General features: G+C 40.2%; 1 protein-coding gene across 6 annotated transcripts in view; it reads right to left on the reverse strand.

The window, feature by feature from the left end:
- Nucleotides 1-12,894, reverse strand: part of MYOF (myoferlin) — a 686,313-nt gene that overhangs the window by 212,465 nt on the left and 460,954 nt on the right. For all 6 annotated transcript variants that reach the window (XM_069239822.1, XM_069239820.1, XM_069239821.1 and 3 more), the window contains 2 exons: nt 6,302-6,475; nt 3,569-3,671 (listed from right to left, as the gene is read on the reverse strand). In XM_069239822.1, coding sequence (XP_069095923.1) covers nt 3,569-3,671; nt 6,302-6,475 — 277 coding nt within the window. The remainder of the gene's footprint in view (nt 1-3,568; nt 3,672-6,301; nt 6,476-12,894) is intronic.

Genomic DNA, 12,894 nt, shown 5'->3' on the forward strand with positions numbered 1-12,894 from the left:
GGTCTTGAAAGGACAGCCCCTTAGAGAGGTAATATAATTCCACCATTGCAGAGAGCGGGGAGTCTTGCAGTCCACCATCACTAGATCCTGGAGATCACCCTGTGACTAAGACCACTGACAAGATAGACACTGCGGTAAGGGACGCATGTGTAGTCTGACATGAGGCACGATGGCAATGCAAGAAGCCATCATTCCTACTAGCTGCATCACTACTCTGTGTAAGTGTGGTTCTCCTGTAATTGAGACAGAAGAGTTTGAAAGGCTTGAACACAAGCTGGGTTTGTAAATGCCAACACCAAGTGAGTATTGAAAATTGCTCCCGGATAATATTGTAGGTGATGGGATTTGAGAAAGTTAATTGTAAATGCCAGATTGTGTTGAAGATGTACTGAGTATGATTCTGACATTGTTGGATGGTATTTTCCTTGATGAACCAGTCGTCCAAGTATGGGAAAACATGACTATGCTGTGTTCTGAGGATTCCACAGTGACAAATCTGAGGTATCTGCTGTGTGCTGGATGTACAGGGAGTGCAGAATTATTAGGCAAGTTGTATTTTTGAGGATTAATTTTATTATTGAACAACAACCATGTTCTCAATGAACCCAAAAAACTCATTAATATCAAAGCTGAATATTTTTGGAAGTAGTTTTTAGTTTGTTTTTAGTTTTAGCTATGTTAGGGGGATATCTGTGTGTGCAGGTGACTATTACTGTGCATAATTATTAGGCAACTTAACAAAAAAAAATATATACCCATTTCAATTATTTATTATTACCAGTGAAACCAATATAACATCTCAACATTCACAAATATACATTTCTGACATTCAAAAACAAAACAAAAACAAATCAGTGACCAATATAGCCACCTTTCTTTGCAAGGACACTCAAAAGCCTGCCATCCATGGATTCTGTCAGTGTTTTGATCTGTTCACCATCAACATTGCGTGCAGCAGCAACCACAGCCTCCCAGACACTGTTCAGAGAGGTGTACTGTTTTCCCTCCTTGTAAATCTCACATTTGAGGATGGACCACAGGTTCTCAATGGGGTTCAGATCAGGTGAACAAGGAGGCCAGGTCATTAGATGTCCTTCTTTTATACCCTTTCTTGCCAGCCACGCTGTGGAGTACTTGGACGCGTGTGATGGAGCATTGTCCTGCATGAAAATCATGTTTTTCTTGAAGGATGCAGACTTCTTCCTGTACCACTGCTTGAAGAAGGTGTCTTCCAGGAACTGGCAGTAGGACTGGGAGTTGAGCTTGACTCCATCCTCAACCCGAAAAGGCCCCACAAGCTCATCTTTGATGATACCAGCCCAAACCAGTACTCCACCTCCACCTTGCTGGCGTCTGAGTCGGACTGGAGCTCTCTGCCCTTTACCAATCCAGCCACGGGCCCATCCATCTGGCCCATCAAGACTCACTCTCATTTCATCAGTCCATAAAACCTTAGAAAAATCAGTCTTGAGATATTTCTTGGCCCAGTCTTGACGTTTCAGCTTGTGTGTCTTGTTCAGTGGTGGTCGTCTTTCAGCCTTTCTTACCTTGGCCATGTCTCTGAGTATTGCACACCTTGTGCTTTTGGGCACTCCAGTGATGTTGCAGCTCTGAAATATGGCCAAACTGGTGGCAAGTGGCATCGTGGCAGCTGCACGCTTGACTTTTCTCAGTTCATGGGCAGTTATTTTGCGCCTTGGTTTTTCCACACGCTTCTTGCGACCCGGTTGACTATTTTGAATGAAACGCTTGATTGTTCGATGATCACGCTTCAGAAGCTTTGCAATTTTAAGAGTGCTGCATCCCTCTGCAAGATATCTCACTATTTTTGACTTTTCTGAGCCTGTCAAGTCCTTCTTTTGACCCATTTTGCCAAAGGAAAGGAAGTTGCCTAATAATTATGCACACCTGATATAGGGTGTTGATGTCATTAGAACACACCCCTTCTCATTACAGAGATGCACATCACCTAATATGCTTAATTGGTAGTAGGCTTTCGAGCCTATACAGCTTGGAGTCAGACAACATGCATAAAGAGGATGATGTGGTCAAAATACTCATTTGCCTAATAATTCTGCACTCCCTGTATGGGAATGTGAAAGTAAGCATCCTTGAGATCTAAGGCGGTCATGAAATTGCCTTGCTGTAATAGGAGAACATCTTGCAGAGTGACCATATCCCAAGGGGGATTATTGGACAATTGATAGAACCAATTGATCTGTGGTTATTTTGGACCATTGGGGATAGAATTTGCTAGTCTTCCCCCTACTGAAGAGGTGTGTGTTGAAGGACTCTATACACAGTCACTGCCGTGTGCTTGAGACAGAACCTCTAGAAGTGGATGCCTTACCTCTACGTTTACTATTTGAGCCCCTGTAAGCGCCTCTGAAGGAACCTCTACTGTTACAATGTGTTCCTAGTTTGGTCTGGGATGTAGAAGGCTTGCTAGATGACGTTCAGAAATCTCCCTTAAATTGTAGTCTACGAAAATGACCCTTACTTAGTGTAATTAGTAGGGCCCCCATAACTTTAGCTGTCTCTGAATCCTTTTTCAGCTTGTCAATGATAGTATGAACTTCTGGTCCAAGCAAGTGTTCTTTATCAAAAGGCATGTTGAGAACTGCCTGTTGTATTTCTGGCTTGATACCATAAATTAGGTATGGGCTATAAAAGAGACAAACTCAAGTGGACAGTCTAAAACAAAATGCCAGCAAAAAAGAGATCAAGCAAATGTGAGTTACAAAACACAAAGCTAATGGTAAGCAATGGACAGAATGCATTGCCAGGGAATCTTTTCAAATGTCTCCAAGATGTATTTTGGCAAACCAGAGAGCATTGCTGTCTGGTAGGCTTCGACCTAAAAAGGGATCATTTTGCTTAGACTGCAATGACCGAATAAGGCCATACACATTCAGTAGAGTATTATGAAACCGAGAAAGAAAGTTTGCATTGAAAGTGCTGAAAATTAAAAGGCATGCACGATGAAATACTGCTTAGGTACTATTGACAAAGGATTAGTATTATCATTCCATCTTTAAGAAATCTGTCCACAGACCTTTACAAAAAATGTTAATCCAACGATGTGCTCTCATGATAGCGAAGTAAAACAAATGAACCCTCAGTGATTTATAATAGTACTGTACCTTTAATGACTAGCTGACATTACAGCCACAAACTGAATAGCCATAAATCATAATTTAAAATATTGTGGCAGCAAAGTAAATACATTAAAGAACACACGCAGGGTCTCAAATTCAAGCTACATGTCATTGTGCCTCTGCAGTTAAAAAAAAAAAAAAAAGTCTATTTGATATTATGACTGCAATATAATGCAAAGACAAATGTAACCTTGTAATCATCCTCAAACTGCCAAGGTCTTGATGGAGAGCCCATCCAAACAATGGTAAATCATGACAAAAAATGAAAACCATTGACTGAAGAGGACTGATCCATGGCCCATTCTCTCCGTATACTTATTTTTGATGTATTGGTGAGAAGAGCGCTATAACAAACTATAAGTAGCAATACTTAAAATAGTAGCTCATAAGTGCAAATTGAAAACACTTACTGTCAAATGTGCAAGAGACAATTGGAGTATTGGCACCAAACACAGTAGTAGCAGACTCCTTTTCTTGGCTCTTCTCACCTTGATCACCACCGAGGTCTGCTCCCTAAATTCACATGGAACAATAAATACATTAATGCTTCCAGAAGCCAAAATGTAAGGTAAACATGTGGCAAAATGAGGAGAGTGGAGGGGTATGGTAGAACACATTTGTGTGAATTTTAAATGATTGAAATGTTCCAATTTGTACTTAAATAATTTGTGGAAGATTACAGCATAATATTATGTGTAGAAATTAGGAAGATTAAGACTCATCTATGGGTTATGATATGGGGTATTAGCTACCCACTGATCTCACACCTACTGCTGAGTGCATGCAAATGATCACATAAGTTGAGGAATAACTCATTCATTCATCACACTTCAGCATTGAATGGGAGCCTATGCATGTCCTGTCTTCACTTCCCAATTTTTCTATGACAAAATAACAGAGAACATTTGAAGTGCACTCAAAGGATAAATAGGTGAAACCGGTAATCCAATCAACACTACATTTCAGACAGTAGTATTGTACAGAAGTATATAGGATGATCTTTAAGGTCACGCAAAAGCAGAACTCTTCACAAATAACTTAAGAACTACTAAGTGACCAGCTTTCACCAAGAAAGTCAAGGGTTTCTACTGCAAGGGTTCTTGGGCTACCATACAGCAATTTGAAAGGTTTAAAGAAACAGGAAGGCTGAATGTACACATTCTGAATATTTTTACAGAATTTGTCAAAAGGAGGAGCAGCCAGACATTTGAATAAAAGGACATACTTACATCCTCAAATTGCTAACCCTCAAGGCTACAGTTAATGATAACCAAAAACAGTGATGTACCTGGTAAATATATGGCGTACAAGTATCTCAGATGAGTCAGCCGCTCCATTTTCTCATACTTTTGCAATGCCTTGGCATATATTTCAATGTTTACCGTTAATCATCCTTCTGTCCTATGATATTTGTTAGAAATTCCACACACAATTATTGCTCACCCAAATAAGATTATTCATCCTTGAAATGACATTCTGATGGATACAGAAGATTTTCTTCTGGCCCTGGATAGGTTTCATCTCAGCTCAATGCTCATCTTTACCTTCAACCCTTTGTGATGCATCTGTCACACAAAACCTAATCTGAACAGACTTCTGCTTATTCTTTACTCTTAAACTCATTCATCTGCCACTGGTGTTTTCAGCTTTCCTACCACACTATGTACATTTAGTATTTGGTTTATGATGTCATGCTGCTAATCTGATAAGCCTTCCCATACCAAGTGGACTTAAATCATCTTCCTCAACAATTTATTTCACAGCTTATTTTTCAATCTATTGCTTTAACCAAAGCCAGATCAATTAAAAATGCTCCGCAACAATGTTGGTCACTAGGTAATGTAACATAAAGCAGATTTTCATGTTCAATGCCTAAACATTCTTTCAAATCTGGTGAAGTCATCTCTACACCATTATCAGGTAAAATGTACCTCTGTCGCAGTGTTACACAAAACGGTAGTACTAACAGAGACGCACAAAGCAGTGTTTGTTTTTTACAATCAAATGGGATTTGGATACACAATCACAAACTAGTGTCCTCTCTTAATCACTGCTTAAGACATGTAACTCACAAGCTATCTTTATGGTCCACATAAATCCTCTCTCTCAAACAAAGGGTACTGACCAATCCCTGTCTTTTCAATAAATCTTATAAACATACAAACACACTATTCTTTCACATCCATCTAAACTTCCTTTCCACTCACTTTAATTTTCTGAGGTCACACATACACATTCATTTTGGGTGGCATGCAGGTTTCTCCATAATGTTTTTCTGGATGATTGATTATAGCCAACCTTTTCAAGGTTTGATAGTAAATGTTTTCTGTCCTAACCTCCAAGACATTTTATGATGAACTAGTACATCCTGGTTCCCACCAGAAAAAACTTCAAACAACACAGGATCACTTACACACAGTACATGTTGGTTGTTCTTGGTAACCTGATTGAGGAGGAATGCAACTAAAGCACTTGTGTTGTTGTAGGACACTGGTTTCAAATGTCCATTGTCCACACAAAGTATTGAGCTGCTTTAACATTTCATAAAATCAACAGGACTCTGGGGTAAGAGGGTCAAAATGTTGTACTCAACTCCTTCATTTATAGAATTCACAAAAGGATTAGTAGAGATGATTTTGAAGGACCTCTGTATCAGCCATGATCATGCTCTAGAGGTCACGTGTCTAGTATTTTGTCATACCCACAAATCAGATGCACCCCATGTCTATGCATCTTCTGCTGTCTTGGATTGCAAGACCTGTTCACTGATGAGTGGCAGAAGCACACCACCTCAGGTCCACTTGATGCTTATTCTGCACACCCTGCAAACACCTTTGTCCTATTCTTTATAAATTCAGTGAACTTCTGGGTGGGGAGTATATTCTCACACAATCATGAAAGCAGTTTCCTATACAGTAACCACTTTTGCGCTCTAGTAGGGAGTTCATCATCATCCGATTCTTGGCATGGACTATAATATGCGAAGCTTGTTTTGAAGTGGCTGAATTTTGGATACAGGTCACAACAAACCAATGTGCTTGACTCTCAAGATCATTGGTTTAACTCTCGTAATAAAAGTGAAGGGCACCCTTGGTCTTCTCTAGGACCCAAGCACAAATAAAGGGATTCTCCATAGTACTTACGAGAGCTCCTTCCAGTTTAAAAATAGCTGCGGCACCAAGACTTTCAGAAGGAGACATTTTCCTTCGCCACCGTCTGCGACGGTAATTATCCGAACTGCGCTCTTTCAAATGGAACTTCCAGCCAATCAGAGAGGCATATTCCCATCCTTCCTGATCCTCACGAGACATGGCTTCCTGCAAGGAAATGATAATGAGAATCAGTAAATGAGCAAAATCTTTCTTGATATGGAATCGGTCTCCCTCCTTTTTCTTCATAATTCACATACTACAGGTAACAGGACTTGAGAAATAATCTTGAATGTGAGAAAATACCATGACAAATCCACAGTAACACTGGTTACTGTGGAGGATGGGATATCCGTAATGTTTGTGATGGAGTAACCCCCTCCACCAAACTCTACACCAGGCACCACGTCTCTTGTTGATGCCACAGATAAATATGCAGAACTGGTAAGATCCATGCTACAGAGCCACCTTTAATGCCATCATGCTCATCCCAGATGTTAAACTTTGAGGAACACTGTTGGATTAACAGCGATTTTGAGTCTCTTGCAAAGCTCTACAATTGTTGCTCAGCCTCAGGTTAACCAAAATAAAGACCAAGTAAATCTGCCTAATACAGACATAGCGGTCTTGAAAATGTGGTGGTTATTGGATTCTTCAAGCACATTTATCAAAGACACAAAGTAAACCACAAAAACAGTACATAGTTCATGAATAAAACTACAAAGTTACAACAAGGTTCCACTCAGCTGTAGGCAGAATAGACACCTTTCAGCAATTTCTTAAACATAGGTTATGAGCTGAACAGATAAAATAAAGGATTTGTCCAAAGCTGAAGAGCAACAAGTGTGAACAAATGGAAATGTGAAGCAGCACAAGGAGGTTGAGGGACAAAAAGAAGAAATTGAGAAGAAGAAACTGAGAACCACAGTGAAGGGAGCTAGTTGCACGAAGAGATTAAAGAACTGAGAGTGCAGCAATAGAAAGACACCTGAAATTGGTGCAAAGATAGTGGAATCTGAAATGGGATTAAAGAGGTAACCAACAAGGCTGAAAAAGATAAGAAGAGATACAAGTGCAATAGTTGATGTAAAAAAATAGAGGTAGATGCAGGCATTCTGAATAATCTGAAGTAATGTGAGGTAGGTATTCAGGAAGCCGGACATATAAAGAACAGCATTTAATTCATGCTAAATATTGAAGCAGATGTTTGAGAGTACAAAAGATTAGACTTTCCAAATGTTATGAAGCTGTAAGTGACAGAACTTCAATACAGAAAGTGGTCTGAAAAGTTCAAGGACAAGTCAAAGGGAATGCCACAGTTCCTAGCTGAAGATGTCAATAGTATAATGTAGAACGTAAATATATAGGAGGACCGGTTCTAGACACAGGAGCAGGAAAACCTACATACCTTAAAGGATAAGGTGAAAAGAAGATACAACTCCTTTCCAGTAAACTAAAAAGGAACAACTTGAAAGATAGGTATGAAACCAGTAAAAATGGAACCAGGGTTCCGAAGTTTAGACAACCAACAAATGAGAAAGGAGTGACTTTGTGTTGAAAGTAGCAGAAGGATCACAATGAAAAAGAGCAGAAGTGTGTGTCTTATGACGACCAGGAAGCAGAACTTTTTAGTTTGCAGTGGGATTTTTTCTTCAGTGGGCAATAGAAGACTAAATTGTTTGAGTCTTTTGAGATGGCAACTTTCTTAAGGACCTCCCATTTATTTGTGTATACTAGGTCCTTGTACATCACTCTGCTATATACTATTATTCCCCTATCCTTGTTTGTTAGATCTGTGGTAGAAATCCCTTTGCATATCTACAGTCTTTGTTATATCACAGGTGTTTTCTAAATCTGGGGGTCTACTGAGTCACAGTCGGTTCAGAAAGCTGTTTAGACAGGTTATAAAATATACACAGATAAAAGTTTGGGCTTTGCTGGTGGTCAGAAAATGGCAGATGGTAGGGACAAAACATTACCTATTGTGTCATTTATTCAGATTGATGGATGGATTCAGACCATACCAGTTCCCACTTCATTTATTTTCCTATTGGATATCGTATGTGTCTGTATACTGTAACTAGAACCCATAGGTGTCCCAGTCGGCAAGATGAAAGCTTGAGACAGAAGATGGAAATCTAACAGATGATGATCACTTTCTACGCACTGTCATGTCAAAGACTAAGGGCCAGCTAGGAAGATCAGTCTTGATGTAGTCTATAATGTTCTGTTGTGGGCCATTGGCAAAGATGTAATGTCTAAATTTGTTATATCAATATGTGCCTCTGTGAGCAATACTCAATATCCCTCTCCTGTACACCAAGGGCACCTCATGCCTGATTCCGTCACCGATCTATAAACATTTGGAAGTTCAAAGGTGGTATTAAAGTCAGCTGCTAAGGCCAGTGATATTTTCCCTCGAGCTTCTGATGAGGATTTGATAATGGTATCCATGCAATGCAGAAATGTATGGTGTATTCCACTATTTGTCTACTAAAGATGTTAAGCAGGATTCTTTTTATTTTAGTAGTAAGAGACATCTGTAGTTGTTAAATGCCCATATGGATGGTGTTTATTTCCTTTATAATATGGGTTAGCATGGTATACAGCTAAATAATCAGTCCCCCTGAAGGTCTGCCTCTGGTCCCCATTGAAGCAGGGATTAAAAACGTGGTGTAACCTTGAAAGTGAACACATTGACAGCCTAGGTTTCTTGCAATATGTAAACAGGGAAGGGTGAAACAAAATTGCACCAGTCGGGAGAACTAAGGGCCAGATGTAGCAAAGGGTTTTACCCATTCTATGTCTATGGGAAAATTTGTTGGTACATATGGCCCTAAGTTTGTGATCGACGCCAGGTAAATTCCAGCTCAGCATTTTGAAGTACTTGCCAACTATCTCTCACTTTCTGCAACCAACGCCTGGGCTGCCAGCAACTGTAGAGTTCAATAAGTTGGTGAGGATAGTAACTGTCCCTAGCCCAGATCTGCCTGGTTCTGAACTGAGCAGACAAGGATGAGTATTCTATATCAATACCCGCTTGGGCCTCTATGACATTAAATGATGGTGTGACCTTGTCTTCTTTGTGAAGGAAGAGCCAAGAGAGCCTTTTATTTTTTTGAATGATATTGGTCCAGATAAAAACAAAGAAAACTCTTCAGCATTGATGATTCACTGATAAGCTCCTCAAATGTTTGGTATTTTAAAATGCTCTACACCCTTAAGATGTGAAGGTTTGTGGTTTCTATGAACTATACTGTGCATCTGGACCAGCAATGCCTCAGAATTTTCTGCCTTGCACACCTGAAATTCGAACATACCAAAACCTAACTTAAGTGTAGAATTAATAAAAAACATTGTATAGGGAGTGAACAATGGCTGTCCATTGATAACTAATGGAATCAAAGTGCTGCATAGCAATTGTGCAATACAAACATTTCGACACTATTGGTGACCAGAGGTGGTTTCTATGGGCTATGCCCCTCCCATTAATAGCAATAAGGATGGTGATTGATTGCAAAAAGCAATTACCATGCTATATAAATTACAATGCCTACATACACAGCCTTGGGCTGCTGAGTCGTCCTCGACAACAGAAGTCAGGCAGTTCTATTTAGGCACAAGCGCAGGTGTGCAAAAGCCAGCTGGCAGTAATGAATGTTAAACAGACAATGGGCTGACATGCGGTCAGCCCGGTCCTGCAATACCTGTGGTCCCTAGGCACTGCCCACAGATGACACAATAAAGCATCGCATTCTCTAGCAGCCCCAGAGGCGTACAGCATCTGCCCTATACTCCAGGGGCTGCTTGTCAGTTATTTAGAGCTGCCTCTCACCACCCCTCCCTTTCCCAAGTCATCACAGGGTGACCAGCTGAGGAGACCGGTTACAGCCTTTGCAAGAGGATCATGAAACTAAATGTATGGTTCAGTGCTGCATGCTCTAAACATATATATTGTGCAGGTGGCTGCACACCTCGTGTAGCTGTTTACAGCATTTGAGCCAGAGAGGATTTTACCTTTTGCCTCGGGGAAAGGAAGCAGCACAGACTGCTGGTGTGTAGTGCCTCAATCTGTGACATCAACCGGATAAGATGAGGAATGGGGTAAATTGTCTTGAATTCTCTTGTCTCTCTTTCACAGTCGCTTTCCCTTCCTTTTCCCCTTCCTCACTCTCTTTGTCCAGGCAAGCTCTTCTGTTCCCACTCTCGTTCTCTCGAGTAGCAACAGCAGTGCATTCAACAAACCTCACTTAAAATATTTTGGTCTCTCTAACATTTTTAAAAGAACAGTTTTTCTTTAATATGTAGAATCCTTTACATTAATATGTCACATTGTTGTACTGCACTGAGATGTTTTTTTAAAGTGATCGTTTTTGAACTAAGGGTCAAGACATCATGTAAACCCGGTATGTGGCCCAGATTATTATAGATCAACATAACAGTCTAATAAATCAAACACAATAGGTTTTTGTACAACTGGTACTCTGAACTCATATTTGAAAGTCCTTTCATACATGATAATCAAGAAAATTAAGATTTGGTGAAATAAAATATTTGCCTAAGATCGCACAGTTTAGAGGAGAAGCTGTGATTCATCCAGATTTTCTATTGTCACTTTGTACAAATCAGCCACTAAATGGGTATCTATATTTGTTTTAACCTCTTTGTGCAGTTTGTATTTAACACAAACTCAACCAGATGGCATTGAAGCTCTTTATGTGAGCACCAATTACATTTCACAAGGTCACATTATTTTTTTTAATGCAAATGGGAGACTAGGTGGCATATTTATCTAAGTTTTGTATCACTCTTGTGCCACCCAAGGTCACACAAGGGTGAGGCAAAACATAGATGAGATTTACTAAGCCATCCAAGGCCACCTTACACGGCCCTGCGGTGCTCGATAAATCTGGAGCAGAGGTCTTCAAACTTTTTTGCTCTGAGCCCGATCAGCAAAATCTTTTGAAGTTGCATTTGTTATTTTTAAGAGATAATATATGTGTCCATTAAAAGGAGTGCACCCTTTTAGTGAATACACAAAAATATTTGCAACAGATACAGTCTAAATGCTTATCACTAACGTTTATATTTCTAAAGCACTTGTTTTATCTATTCAGTATTTCTCAGCACCAGTTTTATAGAGTGTAGTACAATTTTAAAATAATGACATTCACAAACAGGGACCTCGTAGCACTATAAGCAAGTCACTATTCCCCACTGCACCAATCGGGATGTAATTGTCAGACTCTCTGGTCAAACACGAAGACATCTGCAGTGATCACATTAGCCGACTGAAGTTTCAAAAGGTAAAATAGTATAGTTCCTTTTGATTAGTTTAACTTTTATTTATTTTTCATGTCTTTATATGCTGTTACTCGTAGGTGAAAACAATAGAATGCTGATTTTTTTCTTTTTAAACCATCTTTGATCCCGTCTTCACGCTCACCAACCCCACCCCATGCCACCTCATACTTTTCATGGACTTTAACTGCTGTATCTAAATGAAAACAGCCTAGAAACGTGTCTGCGCTCCCAGGCTATCTTCATTTCCACATAATTGCAGACCCATTTGCGCCCCTCAGGGAACACATCCACAGGCCCTCTTTGGGGGCGTGACCCTAAGTTTGAAGTCTTCTGATCTGGAGTAATGCAAAGCATCACAAGTTGCTGCCTTACATTAATCTGGCCAAGGGAGGCATTCCATGCATGGAGCATGAGTGTTCCTATGCATCCACCAATGAATTTTGGTGCATTCCCAAATTTACCCTGAGTGGCACACCTGGGACTGCGTCAAAATGCTACCCTCTTCAAGCGGAGGCGTAACGAGAAGAAATATCTTTATTTCCCCATGTTATTTCCTCTTTCTAAGTGTGCTGTTTCTGCAGCACATGTAAAAAGAGGAAAAAGCCTCAAAGGATTGTTTTTGTGCAGAAAGGTATCCCTTCCTGCACAAAAGCAATCATGCCTACAAAGCAGGCACCCTTGCACCATGACACACGATGCCTGCATTGGCAGTAGGCAGGCAAAAGTGCACCAGCACAAGGAAAGAACATTCCTGCCCTTTCCCTTTACGTGGCATTGCATGAAAAAATTATGAATATGGTCCTAACTGATTTGCCCAGAATCACAGGATGTTCAGCCAACTACAAGAATTGAGACTGGTTTCCCTGTTCCAAAGTCAGCAGCTCTCACCCTAACACCACACCTTGGGTGGAGGGAGGGTGGCAGGCTGAAGCCAGTATAACATTTTTAATTTTTAGACAATTTGTCACAAACATAGTGCTGAAAATGGCAGCAAAATACATTTTTTTTTTTTAATGTTTTCGGGGGGGGAAACCTCCTGAGCCCCCTTCATAAGCATCCACTTCACTCACACTATAAAATCATTAATTGCCCCTTCGCCCCACCACTTTCACATTCCACCAGCCATTAATGTTGGTGACAGAAGCACTATAAGTGGTTGGGTCACTACTGAGCACGGTCTTGTAAGCAGTCTAATCTTGCAATGAAGGCGGTCATGGTTCCTTGTGTTTAAAGAGAGACAGGGAAATACACAAAAAGCAAGGGAGACAATGGATGTGTGTGTG

This window comes from Pleurodeles waltl, chromosome 6 (genome assembly GCF_031143425.1).
Source record: "Pleurodeles waltl isolate 20211129_DDA chromosome 6, aPleWal1.hap1.20221129, whole genome shotgun sequence".
NCBI lineage: Eukaryota > Metazoa > Chordata > Amphibia > Caudata > Salamandridae > Pleurodeles > Pleurodeles waltl.